At 42.8% G+C, this 18,725-nt stretch overlaps 1 protein-coding gene across 2 annotated transcripts in view; it reads right to left on the reverse strand.

Moving 5' to 3' along the window:
• Positions 1 to 2,150: 2,150 nt before the first annotated feature.
• FOXK1 (forkhead box K1) overlaps positions 2,151 to 18,725 on the reverse strand; it is a 53,885-nt gene continuing 37,310 nt past the window's right edge. Inside the window, exons 3-9 of one of the 2 annotated variants that reach the window (XM_054080610.1) lie at positions 17,340 to 17,496; positions 15,874 to 16,020; positions 13,948 to 14,141; positions 12,629 to 12,795; positions 11,651 to 11,926; positions 9,492 to 9,716; positions 2,151 to 7,198 (exon numbers count right to left, since the gene is read on the reverse strand). In XM_054080610.1, the coding sequence (XP_053936585.1) occupies positions 6,978 to 7,198; positions 9,492 to 9,716; positions 11,651 to 11,926; positions 12,629 to 12,795; positions 13,948 to 14,141; positions 15,874 to 16,020; positions 17,340 to 17,496 (1,387 nt within the window). In that variant the 3' untranslated portion in view covers positions 2,151 to 6,977. Of the gene's footprint in view, positions 7,199 to 9,491; positions 9,720 to 11,650; positions 11,927 to 12,628; positions 12,796 to 13,947; positions 14,142 to 15,873; positions 16,021 to 17,339; positions 17,497 to 18,725 lie in introns of both variants that reach the window. The other variant, XM_054080609.1, reaches the window with a different exon arrangement.

The following is an 18,725-nucleotide window of genomic DNA, read 5'->3' on the forward strand; positions in this document are numbered from 1 at the left end:
CACCAATCCTGTCTTTCCTCGAGTATCACGGCCCGACCACTGGACAGTAGCCAGAAACCACGGTGAAGCATTCATTTAGGTCCTTACAGAGAAAGGATTTTCTACTCTGGAAGAGCAATTAGGATTAGGAAGCCAAGTATCACCTGCTTTTAAGATGAATTCTCAAAAGGCCCAAGTGGGTTAAATAAAATGCACACTTCCGTGAATTTAGTGATCCTTGTGGAGTTCAACCACAACTGAAATTTGGCTAGTCAGGTGAAATTTACTCCCTGTGAATGGGAACATTAGAAAAACACTTACAGCATTTATTTTTAAGGGGATACACACACCTCACGCTCCACAAAGAGAGAGAAGCATCAGAAAAGGAGAATGATCTCACCACAGAGGAAAAGAAACTATAGTTAGCTTAGCCACCTAACGGACAGACAGGAATTCCTCCACCATACCAGCATCCTCATGGACCCTCCTTTAATTTCCTCTGTGAGACATGAGGTCCCATTACTTACAGAGTAGAAGACTTCTGTAAAGAACTCCCTGATATCACACCTAGAGACAATTTGACATGAGAAAGAATTCCAGCTTTCATTAGTGCCATTTGGGGAATTTTCTTGCCAGAAAAGCAGCATGCACTGGGGTTGCTGAAAGCATGACAAAGCCAGAAGCAGGGCTCCTGCACAAGGAAAATGCAAGTACCAAGTCATCTGTTCTGCTCTGTGAGAGGAATGAAAGCAGTCATTGAAGTAAAGCTGCTTCTACTGGCTGCCCACGTTCATTACAAAAATAGGTGCATCGTTCTTTCAGAATCAGTGCCTGGTGCGGGAATTTACCAGCTACTGTATAAAATTCTGTGTAAAGTACCATTTAAGAGAAAGAAATACTCATGGACCATTTACATATCTATATTTACACATACACTCACACACACACAGAGTTAATAAATATAAATTTTATGTTTACACAGATCTAATTTAATATTCTCAAAAAAAAATATATTTAAAGGGTTTCTTCCTTAGCTGCCACTCATCAATTATCAATGGTTTCTTCTACCTTGAGAGCAAAGGGGTAGACATGGCACAACTACCCTCAGGCTCTGAAACTTAAAGTGACGCATAAGGAGAGGACCAGCCATACATTCTGAAGGGTTTTAATTCAGTGTTGATAAATTGAAAAGGTATCAAAAGAGTTTTCTGAACATATAAATACAAAGGTTAAAAGTGGATTAAAAATTTGGAATTTAAATATAGTGCTCCAAGAAAACCAAGTATTTTTCAAAACGTCTTGCTCAGTCCAAAGTAAAACGCTCACTACTGTATTACTGCCCTGTGAAAGACAATCTAGCACAGAAAGCCCACCATCACAGCTACTTATTTTCCACTGATTATTATATATCCATATATCCTCAGATATGTGTGCACAGCCACATGCACTGTCCTGCAAACAACCCACCTAGCAGAGAGATGCTGGTCTAACTCAACACAGCCCAATAGCCACTAGGCAGCCACAGAGAGAGAGAGGCACTCCAGCATGAGGTCACAGCTACGTTCACATCAGGTCCAGATCAAAATGCAAGCCATCACACCCCAGTCCCATCAGTTCCAGCAATCCAGATGACCTTGTAGTGTAACTGTTTTTTTGCAGCACAGCTGGCTCCATTGTAAGCTACACTTTACAACAGTAGTGTATGCTATAGTAGTAGCAGCTTTGGCATATAATTTTTCACCCATAAAGAAACAAAAAGTTATATGACTGAACAATCTGTTGTATAACTGCAACCTAACACACCAGATGCAGACCTTCAAGCAATGGCATTAAATTAGGAGCTGGATTAAAGGACTCCAGAGTTGGCAGAAATAACTACAAATAGAGGGGAAAAACTATAATAGGGAGCAGAAAGAGGAGCTGCCTGGCAAAGGAAGAGAGATCATGCTGCAGGATGGCATGTGCAAACTCAAAAGCTCAGTGTGGAGCAAGGGCAAAATTATGAAGCTGTCATGTCCTTTTAGAGGTCTATTCTTAATGCCCTAGTCCAATTTATTAGCAGCAGGACTAAAATACCAGTAAGATTTTGCATCAGAGTAGAAACTCAAGGCAAGTTCCAAATTGGATTGAAACGATCATTTGATAAGGTAAAGTAAAGATATTTTCCAAAGTCATCAAGCACTGCCTCCTGTTCAGAAAGCCCCAAGACCCAAGCAGGCACTCCTCTTTGGAAGAGAGGGACATGATGTTTGCAGACATACAAATACAATCCACAGTATTTTCAGTTCTCTTTTGACTCTTTTCTTACACTTACACTTGTCTTGTAGCAAGAGACCAAACAGGTACTGGGCTATACTTGCAGAAGTGTAGCAACCAACCAGCTGGAATTTAATCCTTAGATGCAATAAGAAACAACTTTTGATCCTCTAAGGAAAGGTACAGAAATATTACTAGGTTAAATCCTTGTCTTCCAAGATTCCCAAACCTAGATAAGGCAGGGAGACATCTCTCCTTCCACCTTATGTTTTCACATTCACCTACACTTCAGCGTACAGCAGAGTGATACCTCATTGGGAAACCCCCTCGCTAACACCAACTGAAGTTAGAGCCTTCCACCTAATGTCTCCAGTGGTCAGTGAAAAGTGTTCCATGCCACACTATGAAAACTCAGGTCAGACACTCTCACTTGCTTAGACAGAGGTTCCTCACCTTCTGTGCTCAAAGTTTTCTTTTACTGCTGGTGTTTCCCTACTGAAAAAGGGGAAAAAAACGTGGAAGGTTAACTGCTAATCATAGTTCTAAATCTGTACACAAGACAGATGTCTACAACATGCAAACTCAGCTTTGCCCCCCCACAAACCCTAAAGCAAGACTATGGCATTGATTGCAGTAGTATTATAAAGGCTTCAGCTGTTATTTAACTATTTCTTTCCTCTTAAAAAGCTTTAACAAAGATCTGAAAACACACTCGTGAATGAGCTGTGCCCAACAGTAACATGTCTAAAACACAGCATGAAAATTAAACATGGGGTGACCAAATTGACCTTTCCCAACCTTCTCTGGAGCTCCGTGTACCCCAGAGGTACTTCCATCCTTCAGGCCTTGGGCAGAGCTTAATGCAAGGTGCTGCTCCTGTCAGTGGATAAAAATGACTGTATATGCTACAGGGGACAGTGTTAATAGTATAGGGGAGGGAGAGATATGGGAAGAAAAAAGAGTTGAAAAGAATATATGAGCTAATCATGAACTCCCATTCTGTGCTCGGCACTGTGTTATGGTATCAGTAAATCAGATGAAATTGATCTCACTGTAAAAACCTTCCTGTATCACAAGAGCCAAGGTCAAGACAAAGCAATAACTAAGGAATTCCAGTGGAACAAACCCAAGAACAATTGTATTCAGCTTTTGCAAACTGAGGCGATGAAAGTTGCTATAAACTGCAATCAAAGTATAACTAGTCACTAAGATGAAAAAAAAATATCTATAGGGAACAGCAAGAAGTGAATTAATAAATTAAGAACTTGGTTTTAAAGTTTTCCCAGGTTCAAGTTACAGAAGGCAAAATATCCTCCATGTCTTTACCTTCATTATACAGACAGCAGAAGATGCAGCAAGGCCTCCTACTCCTCTCTCAGTTAATACAATTAATTGAGGACATGAGATGGTTTCTTTTGCATAAAAAGCTGCAAGTTAGACAACCAATTTAAAATAATCCAAGTACTGCATATAACCATTAAGGTAACGTTTTCTTTCTATCCGAAAGCTTAATTTGACCACCACATTAATTTGAACACTGCAGGAAAATGGCAAACTGATAGCCTGGGGAAATAGGACTGATGTAAAAAGAGTGGTGGTGTTTTCCAGACTGAGCGGTTTGGTGAAAGATTTAATCTAGAGGCCTGAAACAACATGTCCCTATCTCTTGCACTCCAGACAAGGATCACCTTTTTCCATAGCTCTTGACAGGATTTAGTAAGAACTGTTATTTTACCTAGTATCATGCAATAACACAAATTAATTTTCAAGCGGCATGGCTGCTTCCTACAGTAGCAGGGCAATGCAGCAGAGCAATAAAGCAAAATTCCCCTGAAAGGATCAACTGAAAGTTCCAGACATCTCAAGCAGAATGGGTGAACAGATCAAAGACAGTTATTTATCCTCAACTTGCATTTTAACCAGTCAGCAGTGAGAGCCACAAAAGGCAGACTGAGAAAGCATTATTCTGTTCTGAATACTGAGGAGACAAATCTATACATGCAACCTGAGGATGGACTTCCAAGAGGGATCTATAAAGCAGCAGCTGGTCTATGAAAACACCATCATTCGGTGATGTATTTCTACGGTGCCGGACTACTTTACAGAAGTTTAAGGCCTAATTATTCAGACTTTCCAAGAGAAAAGCAGCAGCAAAGAAAAAGCCACAAAACTTTGGCAGTTTCACATCCTAAATAGCATTCTGTTGGTTTCCCATCCTGCACTGACTCATCCAACATACTGAAAACCCAAAGACTCCTCTGCTTCAGGAAATTTCCCTAGCTTCGGGGCTGTTTCAGAGGCGTGCCTGGATCTAAACCAGCAGTCACCCAAAAGTAATGATTAATCACAGATAAACTATGCTGCACTCTCACTTGTGCATTCTTCCTTGAAGTCCACTTTATTGAATTCTGGCTTTGAAAAGGCTACAAAACACAGACTTAATCCATGTGCTTTTCCGCTATGCCACACCTAGCCTTCCTAGCAGGAAAAGTGACAGCTGGAGGCTGGCCTGCTTCAATTACTTTGTGGTCTGTAACAATCCTCCTTCACAAAATCATTTCAAAGTACTAAAATCCAATCTAATAACTTGTCACTAAAGGCACACACTTAAATTATGAAAGCCTAGCCGCAGACAAATGAACTGTCCTGAATGCTTTGTGTGCCTCTAACTGCAGAATGTGACCGCAAATCATGAGACCAAGAAATTCTTTCTTTCTTTCAGAGACATTTCTCACAAAACAATTGGCTTGAGAATAAAACATGGCTGGGTTTTATTCAAGTGGTGGGATTTGGCTATTGAATAGGATTTGGCAAACAGAAAGGAAACCTAGAAGGGAGCAAGCGATGCCAGCTGTCACCTTGTGGATTATTTCCTCTCCCCTCCCGAAATTCCAGCAGATATTGTATGGTTGTGCCTTACCCCCTAAATCCCCACAGACATACTGACAGTATCCCTTACTGCCCGCTGGGGAAATCCTTCTGCAGCACGTTTATGTGGTGGGCTTGTCTCTCTGCTCTGTGATTGCGTGTCAGATGGTACAAGACAATAAACCAGTACAGGTAGGGGATAACCTACCAAAGGCACATCCCATCCCTCTTAAGTCTCTTTTGCCATTACCAAAGCCATAATAATTTCTAAATGAAAAGGTCTCTGCTGTGCTGCCAGAAGACACGTTCGCCAAGGGAACGGCAAACAGGCATAAACCCAAAGGGGTAAGCTGGAGGCTATGCAGGGATTGATTTCTTTGTTAGTCACAAGGCATCACACACACTCACTGCTCCCCATGGCAGAAGTGACTCAAATCTGCTAACTTGTAAGATGTACTTGTAGTACATGAAAAGCCTGGAACAGAGTTTGAATAAAACCCTCTGCCTACTGGCCAACCCAAAAGGTCCTCAAGGGAGGAGAGATGGGAGAGGGAGCCGGGCAATGAAAGCAAACCTCCAAATTCCTTTTGGAAAACCTGTTCAAGACCTCCAGTGACTTTTGCCACGTGGAAAATCAAAGGCCTCTTTTGCCTTGGTCTCTACACTGTTACAGAATTTGTATTGAACATTGTTTGAACGCTGCTGCCCCTCAGCCCAGCTCTTGACTTCCCTCTCAGTAGAACAATGCGGAGCTTTGCTATTAGCAGCAGCAGAGGGTCAGTGACAGACTCCTACCCAGCCGTGGACTCCTCACCATCATCCCTCTGTTTGGACTACACTACCAACAGGAGGTGAAGGCAAGCTGCTTTAGTGCAGAAGAACAACCAATATTTTCAAGCCCCCAAAGACAGTAGCAATGTCTTCACCTACAGTGTTATTTTGAACAAAATCTGGTGCTCCAGCACAGGATGTGATCAATCAAATGCACACAGAACCTTTTGGAGACATCCTTCCCCATGCGATCCTCAGTCACCAAGATACTTTGGCTGTTGTCCAGAGCAAATGATGAATAATAGTAAGAAATCACTGAAGGTACAAACCTCTTTGTTTTTAACATCTTTACAGGAACCAAATTAACACAGTTCCTCTTATTCTCCCTCAGAGGGAATGGAGAGAAATTGCATCTGGAAATCCAGGTGGTTGAGCCCTGTAACTCTTCCTCCCGAATCTCCACATAAATAAACATTCGTTCATATTCAGAATTTTTGTTTTAAAAACCAAAATATTTTGCCTTTTTTTCTTTAAGCTTGGTACCATGTTTCTTTAATGCTGTTGTTGTGAGATACTGCACCCATCTTTCAGCATTTGATTACCTTAGGTGGCCTTTTTAAAATGGTCCTATGGTTCAAACCTCTGAAAAGCACAGTATTAAGGCATAGAAAATGAGGAGTTTTCTTTCCAGGGAGCAGACTGTATTTGTGTTACATTCCTTTAGATGCTGAACTGCAAATCCCATCCCCTTGGAGCCAAAAGGGGAAAGACAGTTAAAAATATCCCAGCAGTCATACAATCAGTTGTCTGTATTTTTTTTTTTGAATCTTTTTTTTTTAAAAAAAAGGAAAAAAAAATCCCATAGGTAAAGACAGAACAGAGTTCCAGGTATGCGTTCTTGGGAGGGGTTTTCCATTCTTTTTGGCACCTTGTGATTCTAACAGCTGTTGACCTCCCATTTATAAACCTGACTTTAAAAAGAGCTCTTTATCCGCTATGTTTTGAGCTGTTAACAGTTGCGGTTTGTTTTCTTTGAAAGCTGCTTTAGGGCTCCTGCCATCCCATGCCCACCCCGCAACACTCCAGCTCGTCCCACCGGTTCTTCATTCACTGGTTGCCTGTCCTTGTGGCATTGCAGATGTGATGACTCCAGTTTGGGCTGGGACTGCTCCACTGGACTCTTCTATCCGGGGTCTTTTAACTTCAGGTTCACTGGAGGAGGCTGCTGCTGTCTCTTCGGTCCCTGTCTCACACACTCGGCTGACGACAACAGGAGTGGATGAGCTGGCCTGGGCTGCAAGGAGCTGCAAGGGATTTGTAAGCGCTGGGAAGCAGGACAAGAGAGAGAAAGAATTAATGTGGTGAAGTAGCACAAGCGTTCGCTATTCCAGAAAACAAGAAAACAAAACACTACAGTCAAACGTGATTGCTGGCACATATTCAAGTGTTGTTGTTGAGTCCATTTTGTAAGGCTTACACAAAGCCGAGATTGTGGGGGAGAGGGAGAGACAAGGACAGCAAGTTCAGCAATCCAGTAATAACCCCTTTCATGGGAGAAACCTCCTTCTTCATATCCACTGTCAAACAAGACATTGCCAGCTAAGCACTCATCTCCAGAAGGGCAGACTCAATCCCCTTACAAAATTACAGCACATCTTCTCTTTGAAAGGTTCTTCTCCAGCCACCTACACTCAGAACTTCTTGGAAGCTACATCATCTGTGTGCTTCACCTTCAACTTAGAGTATGCTTTGTTGGCACACTAAGAACAGCCGGTCTGTTGGGAAACTAGATTATAACCCAACCGCTGTGTGTACCGACATCTTACTTTTAAGACAAGCAGGACGGAGCTTACTCCAGACACCCAAATGCACTGCCATCAGAACTGGGATCAAAAGGTAGGAATTTCTGGCTCCCAATCTTGTATTCTGGTACTGACAAAAACTCTCACCCCCCCACTCAGAAAAGTGGTGAGAAAAAAAGACGATTTAAGTAGCAATCCTCCGTAAAAATGTCTACAATTCTAGTTCCAGACAGAGAATGTGCTTACACGCTGGTTTTGGCACACAACACTGTTTGGAAAACAACACACATGCAGTTTTTGGACTCTGCATCAACCACAGAGGCAGCCAAAGGGGGCTTGGGAGACAGCACATCCTCTGCCCTCCAGACTGATTTGCAAAGGATGTAATGACAGAACATTAGTAGCGTGTTCACTGCTAAATGCATCAAAAAGGAGCCCTAGGATAAATAAACAAAGCAAACAGAACAAAGGCCTTCAAAGCCCAGCAGCTTCTACCAAGGCACGGGAAGAAGGCTGTACAGTATCAAGAAGATGAAGGGAAAAAAATAGGGCAAGGATGAGGGCAGACACCAGCTACAGTTCAGTGACTTAGAGGACCTAAACCATGCAGCTAAAAAAGAAGTTAACTGCACACAGATGAGTCAAAAGTCTCAGACTCCATTTGGTCAGCAAGAAAATTCACCACTGCTTACAAAAAAACTCAGCTGCAACTGGAATACTTTCCAGTTCGACAAGATAGCTAGAAGAAGTCTGGTGAGATTAGAGTGTCTTAACATACAAACATTAACTAAAAACCTGTCTGGTTCTTCATGAGACAAACACTACTGCTGGGTAGCAGCAACTCCACCTACACGATCTATTTTATATCTTAATTTCCTAGTTGCATAAAAACCTATTTGCTATCATTTTTTCATTGCCCCAATAAGATTCTTGCAATAAAACTGCGAGCCAGGTGATACTGCGAATAGATGTGGCAGAAAATTCTGTGGAAATGTTCCTACTTTGCTTCATGAAAGCCATCAAGATCCCATTGATGCCCTCCATTTCAAGCTCCCCGTAAGCACAGGCCTGGCACAGCACAGGTGCTGAGCACCTCACTGAAAAGGGCTGTAAGAAACCTGGATATTGCTATCCTGTCATTTTCCTTGACTGGACAAAACCTGAGGTGCTGAGCAAGCAATAAGAGGAGGCTGCCAAAGACATAGCTAGTATGCGATTTTAAGAATTGGGCTTGACAAATGACTAGAATACATCCCGTATATAAGAAATCCTACATTTATTCACCTGATGAAATAGATGTTATTTCTCTTAGGCTTAAGATGGGAAAGTACGTTATTTTTGTAACACTCTATGGAGTCATATTTCACAAGATCTAAAGAGCACGATGGAAATTCGATTATTTGGCATGCTGAAAGCAAAGGCTCTTTGTCAGAGGAAAACAAATGAAAATAGGCTCTACACAAGAATCACTAACACTTTCAACAAGTAACCCGTAAAAGGCAGGGAATATAAGTAGTAATAAAGGACAAAGGAAATAGACTAGTCAAGGACAAAGGAAAGACATTGGACTTTCAGAAGCAATGGTAGACAGCAAACTTTTCCACTAGAGAAAAGGAGCAAACTAAGGGTGACAGAAGGATCTCTACCAGGGGCATTTATAGCTGCAGAAGTTAAAGAATTGGAATACCTTTGGAATCAGCCACATGGAATAACTTGATATATAACTAACCATGAAAAGAAAACCCTTACAGCTTTACCTAACTGCTAAGCTTAGAGAGCAATCAAAAACCAGAAAGCAATGGGAACAGAGCCTACCATAAGCGCTGCCGGTGATGCTGTTGGTGGGGACGGCATGTTTCCCGTTCTGTGTGACTGCACGCACGGGGAGCTGATGCTGTCCAATGGCGACTGGAGCTGCCTGCTGAAGGATCGTGACCGTCTGTCCTGGAACACCCTGTGCCATCTGACTGGCGACTGTCTGAATAACACGACTGGCTGTAGGTATTGTGGCAAATGCGATCGTTGGCTTTTCATCTATGCCTGCTTAAGAGCAGAACAGACAACAATCATTTACCACTGTGGTTTAGGACGAGGTTTCACTCTCATTAACATTTTAGCAGTGATACATATTCCAGGCTTACAGATGTGAAAATACCTCAGCACCACCAGTGGTCAGGGCTGAATATTTGAAAACACTAAAATATTATCTATTGCACAAATACTTTATCAGTATTAAGAACATTTTTCTTACAACATAAGTCACTCAGGGAAAAAAAAAAAAAAATCAAGATTATATATGTGACTTTTTCTCCTAAAAAGGCATCCCCTCCATTGTTGGCACATTATAGCTGTGATCTGGACAGCAGTCACTGCAAATCTTATAGCTTACTTTATAATTACAGGCAAATTGGCCTGGTTCTCAATATCACACAGCAGGGGAAGGCATTAAGATCTTAAACAATGCCTGGGGCCACCAGACTGCAACAGCTTGCTGTCAGGCCTGCACGTAGATTAATTTACAGGGAGGTCTTCCCACAACTGCAACCTTCTGCTAGCTATGAAGGTACAGGAAGAAACCAAGTGGGAGGGAAAAAAATAATAAAAAGAAAGGTTGAGTTCCTGGGTGGAGATAAGTGGTTGAGTGCTCTCAAACAGTTATCTCCCTTCCCAGGACAAGATAGGAGTCAATTCAGCAGGCATATAATAGATACAGGACAGCCTTCTGCTGGACATGCAGGAGAAGAGAGCCTTCTTCTCTTCCAGAGGTTCTGTGGGTCCCAAAGCAGAGAAGGCAGGGAGGAAACACAAACTTGTTAGTCCCAGAGGAAGAGAAGACTTCCCCCATTTTAATATTAATAGACAACAAGAGTGGAGTTAGATGGAACAGAAGCACTGAGCTGAGACCAGCAGGTGGGCTGATGGGAAGCTGGGAGGAAAAGGCAAGAAAAGCAGGGAGATTAGGAAGAAAAATGGAGCAACCAGGAAAAACAAAGGGAAGGTAGAGGCTAGAAAAGGAAACAAGTGGGAATAAGAGAGGGACAAGCAAGGAAAGAACAAGTGACAGTGACAACTAGCGAATGAAAGAAGGAAGCAGGTGATGGATAGACAGCTGCAACCGTTAGCGCTTCAGGAACACGTATGGGATCCAGACAGGAATTTCTAGAGAATGCAAGTGAAACTCAAGCAGGATAACCAGTGCTGAACCAAAAATGCCAGTGGTCCTGCTACTGCAATAGGGGAAGGTCTTTGTCTTTTTCCTTTCCCTAAGAGAAAACCATTGCCCCACTGCCCACATAAAAGCAATTTGAATAACTAGTCTCGCTGCTGGTACATCACACACCTATCTTGTGGCACTAAGCCCTTCTGAAATGGTGAGCAGACAAGGTGTTGTCTAGATAACAGCAAGAGAACATTTAACTCACTAAATCCCCCAAGGCTGGAATTTCCAGCTTAGGCTAAAAAGAGGCCTTTGTTGCAACTGGTTTTTGAAGACTGCTTTAATGGGGCCCTGCCTGCACTTTCAGAAGCACATGCTTTCCTCCAGGAATTCAGGCCTGCAGAGCAGAACGGCTCAATCATTTATTTACAAGGCCATCCTGAAGCAGAGAGTTTCAGCCTTTCCCAGGCCATCTTTTTTGGCTAGGAAAAGCACACACTCCTACGGCACATCCAGCTGATCAATACACTGGCATAATATTGATACTGGGGAGAACATAAATACTTAAAGCACTGCGTGTTTTTTAGTCTCAAAAGTCTGTTAGACTTGTTCCCCACAGGAGACAAGGGAGCAGAGCTGTCCTGCTCACTGGTGGAGAAATCAAATGTATGAGCTCTTGCTTGGTTTCAAGTTTTATCTGGAGAAACATCTTTTACGAAGGGCTAAGCATCCAGTGACTGAAACAGCATTTGACTACCCACCCCCCAGGACTGCTCAAGCCTTATTAAGCAAAACAGCAAGGGAGGTGAAAAGTTACCTCGGTGGTCACCAGCTAAGTCCAACACTGTTCCCGCAGCTTCTCCTCCTGCTGTGCCCTGATTTGTGAGGATGTATCCATTTGCAGAGTTTGCAGAGGAGGTCACAACTCGGACCATTGTAACAGTGGGAGCTTGCTGAACTACGTGAATTGCATGACACGAAGGCTGTTGAGAAGTCATTATTGATGCTGGCATGTACGCGACTGGCTTTGCCACTAGAGTGGATGGTCGGGGAGGAACAGCCATAATCACTGGCTGGGCACTGACTGGAGATCCTAAACAGAAGAGAAACATACATTAATAGGAAAGGTAAAAAGGCATCCGTTCATTTCACTTATACACTTCTAATCCACAATACTCAGTCCTTCAGCACTGGCAGGGGTGGAAGGGGGGATTATAAAATAAAGCTTCAAAAACACCACCTTCAACCTTCTCTTTCCTAACTTACAAAAAAACCCTTACTTGCCATCTGAGCACACTTCTATGAACAAAATCCACAATAAGCACAAAAAAATGAAGCTTTACTTCATGAGCTTTGCCTTCCAACTTCACCAAGAACACCTTGTATGTCAGGCCAGTTACAGCACAGCTGACAGGCACATACTTACCAGGGTTTAACAAATTACCAGGGCCATGGCCACAGCACCACAGAGCTCTGTGTGGCCAAGGTGATCTTATCCAGAAGGCTGGTGAATTACAGTGAGCGAGCTGCGTGCTGCCATGGCTACTCTGCTGTCAGTTCTTTAGAGCCACCCAGTTCAAGGTTAGCTCATGTGTTTCTACACATTCCTTTATCTCCTGCTCCCTCACCCAAAGACAAAATGGTCTGAAGGTGCATATGCATCAACAGTCTCTGATAACAGTGGGAAGAGAGACCTAGATCCTCCTGTAACATGCTGGCAAAAGTGTTCCTGCTGTGTCCTCAGCATGGCACTTGATGCAATTAAGTGACCCTCTAACGAAACAAAGCAACTCACCAGGTGCACTCTGTGAATACCGATACTCTGGAACTGAGGCTAACTTTGACCCAAAGTCATGATCGTGTGGAATGGGTGAGCCCTCCCGTGACAGGCACTCCGGAGTCTGTAGCCCACTAGAGCGAGGGGACAGCAGGCCAGGATGGGTAGGGGAGGCAGGAGCACTCCTGAAACACCAGAACATAGTGTTGGCAAGCACAGACTTTTTGACCACAACACAGCAGAAGAGACCAAGAGTTATCCCCAGTACAGGATTCTTTAGCAGCAGGACAGCCTTTCTTCCACACTACCCAATATAGTCTTGCTGGGAAGCATTCAAAGATCCACAGCAACCTTATAAATGCTCCTGCACCTAACACTGTCATTCTTTGCTGTAGGAAACTAGAACCTTCAAGGTAGGCTTAACATTTCAAGACCCACTGCTGACAGGGAAGCTGAAAGTGCCTTGTGTTCAGATCAGTTTTATAATTTCAGGCCATTCTGCAAGGATCTTTTGTCAGTGTTTCACAGTAATGGGGAGGGAAAGAGGAAGAAGGGTGAACCATAGATGCAAGTGTCTGGCCCTGCATATGCTTATAGAGCATTTGTTCTCCCTTCTTCCCATTGTCTCCCTCCCCAGTCACTTGTTTCCCACCTCTGGTCCCATGTGGCCAAACACATGAGGAACTGATCATCTCTTTAATGACAAACAAGACAGAGAAACCAATCAGCTGAAAACCTCTCTTCCTGTTCCTCCCCATTTTAAAAGACAGGAAAGGAGAGGTGTGGGAGGAATGTTACGTGAAGCTACTCCAGGTAGTGTTGAATTGCAAGTCTTATCTTCACAGCTACAGGGCTCAGAAAAAACTGCACACAGCTCTCTTCTGCAGTTACACTGCTGACTGGAACGGCTACACAGAACACCTCCCATTGCTTCACTGCTGCTAACCATGATCAACCTGATCTTCCCTATAGGAGAGTGTTTTAAATGCGACTAAAGTTATTCCCGCTATGATCTAATCCACACCTAAACACAGGTTTCCTGAAATGAGAGACTGGCATTTGAAAACACCCCAGTGATAAGTCCTTTGATCTTCTTTGAAATGATGCCAAACCAGATACGTTATTTGAGGCATTTTTGTAGTTTGGTTCTGGATTTTTCTCCGTAAACTTGTAAGGAGTCAGAGAAATTTTCAGACTATGCCTCAGGACGTTTTAACTGTATTATCTCTCAAGACTATAAACAGAAGTAAAGATTGCTCTCTGTACTTCAGGAGAGTTTTTGTTTGTTTTGCCTTTGTATTGAGTTTGGCACAGAGATTAGAGGAAGCTGACGCTACCTGGAGGAAAGAGGCCCAAAAGGTGTTCGGAAGCAGGACACTCCTCTTTGCCTTCGTTTTCTGAACGCTTGCTCTACTAGTTTGGCTTCAGAGGCAGGGTCAATTCGCCAAAAGGAGCCCTTTCCAGGCTCCTCCTGGGAGCGTGGGACTTTAATAAAGTAACGGTTCAAGGAGAGGTTGTGCCGAATGGAATTCTGCAGGAAGGAAAGGAATGAGATTATTATTTTTCTTTGAGGACGCATATTACAAAGATGAATGGGTTTCAACACACAGCTTGGGAAAATGAAATCCACAGTCAGAATCAGTGCTGAAAACAGAAACGAGTCACTCATCTCATACACCTCCAAAGTCACTGCAGAACTGCAAGAGAAAACCTGGGGAAACGCATCAAGTTCCTACTAACCATGCTGAAAGGGTTTGCTTAGTATCACACCATCACTTATATAGATTTGGAGCCGGGCAGTGCAGTGACTTTTCTGTGGAAGACAATGGAAGCAGAGCTTTTGCTGAGGCAAGGGGACATCACTGTAACCCACAGCAGGCTTTATTCTAGGCAAGCAGAAAAAAACTGCTCATGCCTGTGCTAACTCTTACCTGCCCAATGATCACTGGGGTGCCCAAACACGCCCTAAAGGACACTGCACCTCGTGGCAATCATAATGCAAGCCAGTCCAAGAAGAATCCATGGCAATTATAATGCAAGCTGTTTCCAAGAAGAATTCATTTTTGATATGGCACTAATCTAGCAACATAACAGCTCTCCAGATGTTGACAAGACTATCATTTTCACTGCAAAAGCCCACTTCTGACTGTGTGCAGCACTGCATTTTGGGCTAGAGGAAAGGCTCAGTAAGCCCAGGTGTGCACAAGCTCATTCCTCTTTCACTTTCAAAACAAAACAAGAGCTTTTATAGCAGCTTTAGAGCTCTTCACAAGCAAAGCTTTAGATGCCACTGGTAGGGGAGGAGAAAGGTTAACTTCACCATCCACTGAAATGCATATCTCTTTGAAGCAGGATGCAGCAACTGGTTCGCAAAGCACAACTCCGCTGAGCAGGTTATGGCAGAAAGTGAATTCCACAACTAATTACAACTACAGGGAAAAGCCAGGGAGGCAGAAATATGTTTATTCCAACTGTACTCAAAGTGTACCAAGCAGTACTGCTTCTGCCAGTTGAACACAATGAAATGAGCAGCTGCAAGAGTCTTTCCAGCTGCATTAGTGTATTACATTCAAATGAAAACACCCATCTCAGAGGTGTGATGCCAAGAAAAACTCTGAAAGCAGGTGGAGCTGAGGTTTCTGGAACTTTGAAAGCAGCCCTCAAGTGAACATTTAAGCTTGATTCATCATCTGTTAACTATATTCAAACTCTCCTATGAAGCTGGTCAGATTTCCTTTAATCCCACAAGGAAGGCACAGACTAAGTTCCCATTCTGAGATTCAAAGCTTGCAAACTGTGACTTAGGCAACGCAGCTGATACATAGGGAAAACAAAATATCTGTGAGGATTTAAGGTACTATAAGGACTGAAAATTGGGACCTCAGTTTTAGGTTGGACATCTGCTTGGACTGATCACGCCAAACAAAGACAAGGCTGAGGATCAAGCAAGATTCAGGCAAGTATCTAGGCAGAGGAATGACTGAGAGTGAGAACATGCAATAACAAACAAAAACTGAAGACATAACTACAGAATTAAAAGGATTTCAGAAACCAGAGAGCCCAAATATAACATGTAATGCTGCCCTAGAAAGTATTTAAAAAAATTAATCACTCACAGACTAGTTAGCTTACGTTAAACAAATTCATTCTGGGAATAGTCAAAGCAACTCTGTTCCCAGTGTCCTAAATCTTTAATAAATGCATTTCAAAGCAGATAAGCTCCGTCAAAGTATTTTAAAAGCTTGTTAGTGTCAAGCACTCACCTGCCAGCCTTTGTCAGCAGTCCTGTAATATGGATAATGCTTGGTAATGTGGGCATAGATCCCACTTAGTGTTAATTGCCTGTCTTGTGCTGAAGATATAGCCTGCACAATTAGCTGCGCATAAGAATAGGGTGGCTTGGACTCATCCTAAAGAAAAAGCCAAACAGAAATTTAGTTGCTAATAAAGAATTCCTACTCCAGAGTGTACTAATGACCCAAACTAAAAGAATGCGTTGAGCTGTAGTTTCACAGATGCTAAGAGAGCATCAGGGGCACCTAAGAGCAGCATCACCCTCTTCCCTTTCACTTTTGTTTTATTAGGGCTACCTTCCAATTTAGCACAAACGTTTGTGTGCCAAGAGCACTAAAGAACTGAATCCAGTTCCATTCACCACTGAATTTACCACACATGCTTGTACCAGCACAGGAAAAAATCAGGACAAGCAATTGGAAGCAAAGAGTTAGAGGGTGTAGGGTATGTTTACTGCTTTCAGTGTTCATGAAACTAAAGCTCTGAATTCTGCCCAGTTACAACTACACTTTGTTAGAAAGGTTTCATGCAATCATTCTACCAGCTCTCCTCCCAGCAATAAGCCCAATGTGAAACTTGAGTCCTGTTCCTTCCCTCTCCAGCAGGATTTGTTTCATTCTAGGAACTTTAATTTGTTTGCCAGATCACATATTCCCAGCTCTTCGTATTACTCCATCCGGAACAGCCCTTCATGTCTCAAGGGAGGATTCAATCTACAAAAAAAGCCATTGTGCTTCTCCACCCAATCCCAAATCAGGTGGTTTTGGATCTAGACCTTTAACTTTGATCTGAAGATCAGCTTGCCAAAATTAAATTCTATCATTATAACTAAGTTATTTTTAAATCTAAATTCTACTTGCTGCTGTCCTCATTTAACGCTTGCTTGACAGACCTTTGTTTTTGTTTTAGAGTCGGAACACAGATTTCTCATGGCACGGATCTGGTTTCTTCCCCTGCTTCCCTTTCTCCAACTGTGTTTTGCAAAATACCATTCATTAAAAGGAGAAAATAAACCACTGAATTTGAATGCACCTCTTCTTTATGGGTCCTTGATTTATCAAACAAGCATATAAATTCTTCTTGCTTAACCCTTTTAGTAAATGACTTGAACACATTTTGGGCAGCTAAACAAGCAAATTCATCACCTGCCACTAATAAGACGCTGGTTTGAAGGCACAGTTTCAAAACCCTAGATGATACCGTACATAGCACCCTTATGGCCAGAATATTTTTAAACACCTTTTTACTATATCCAGGGTAATAAATATTATAGAAAACATTAAGTATCATTAGCACATTATCTTTACATATATAGTATTATTAAATATTACAAAAATATTAAATTAATATTTTTACTATATCCAAAGGCAATAGACAGCCAGGTCTTAATAAGCCTCCTAGTGAGCGCTGCTGGGTAAGTAATGTTTTTCTGAACCTTTGGGCTGTCCCCGCCAGATGCATCTGCCTGCTGTTCTGATGCTGCTTTTGCGGCGTACTCTGCTGCCAGCTGCAGATCCGAGGTAATGTTGTGAACAAAACGATATCCTGAGGATCCAGCACCACGTGGACTGGCCGGGCAAGAGTTGGGAACACTGGAGAGACAAAAAGAAAATACAGTTTTTAGTTAGTTCATTTATAAACAAGACACACAGTTCTTACTCTCTAAGGCACAGTAAAGCTCCCAGGTCACTCAGAAGCAGATACACACTGCACTTTTTTTTTGCCTCTGTGGGTTATCCAAAACGCAGACAGATTGAGAAAAAAATATGAGAGATAAAACTAGAATTTCTACAAAATCCTGACCGCCCTCTCCCCACCCCACACTTTCCACAATCACAGGGCAGCAGAGTCTCAACATATTAAGCAACTCCTCTGCGTTCAGAGAGGCACTTAAAATAGTGAGAGACTTAAACCGTATTAGGGATGAATACTTAACTAAATAAAGTTTGCTATTATAACTTGTGAACGACCCAACACACCGTGCTCCTCATAACACAGGTAATAACGAATTATTTTAAGGGCTATGGGTTATGTTCTTCTACAGCATCATAGTTAAAACACCCAGTGCAGGCATCTGCCATGAGGGTCCGTTTCTAACACATCAAACGAGCTTCAGAAGGTCAGACCCCGATCAGTGCCACACAGCTGGAGACAAAGGTTTCCTTGACCCACCAGCACCCAAAAGCAGCTAACAAAAGGGAGCTGCAATCAGCTCACCCAGAGGCTTTGGCTAGCATGGAGAGAAGACACATTTCGAGTCCCAAGGCCACCACAAGATGGCATTGCAGGAACAACTACTGAGCCGGAAAGCCCTGTTACAGCTGATAAAATGCTGCAAACAAATAAAAGGTCGCTACAATTTGCAGCTCCACTCAGGCACACAGAAGTGAGTGCTACAAGATGAGAACTAATCGAAAAGGCTTGTCTAGGGATCACACATCCTTGATTTGCCGGGCTGGAAGGACGAGAGAAGAAGGATGAGTCTGGGAATCTGAAGTTCCCTTTTTCTCCTCCATTCTGTGCTGTCCAGAATCCAGGGGTACAGCGCCAGGGCAGCACTTCCCAGGATCACAGGTGTTTTCTACGTAAGGGCAGAGAAACAGTGATCAAGAAAGTAAAACAATACACACAAGATTTACATATCAGAAGAAGCAGTTCATATTGTATGAAATGATGCAGACAGAAGCCCACAGCTGGGAACCAGGATTTAGTAAAACTGGCATAAACAATTTTCCTACCAGTCAGATGCCCGATAGCAACTGACACAACTAAATACAGCTCCTGACGCTCAGCAGAGCGCCATGCTAAATGCTGCACAAAG

Source organism: Cuculus canorus, chromosome 15, assembly GCF_017976375.1.
Source record: "Cuculus canorus isolate bCucCan1 chromosome 15, bCucCan1.pri, whole genome shotgun sequence".
Classification (NCBI taxonomy): domain Eukaryota; kingdom Metazoa; phylum Chordata; class Aves; order Cuculiformes; family Cuculidae; genus Cuculus; species Cuculus canorus.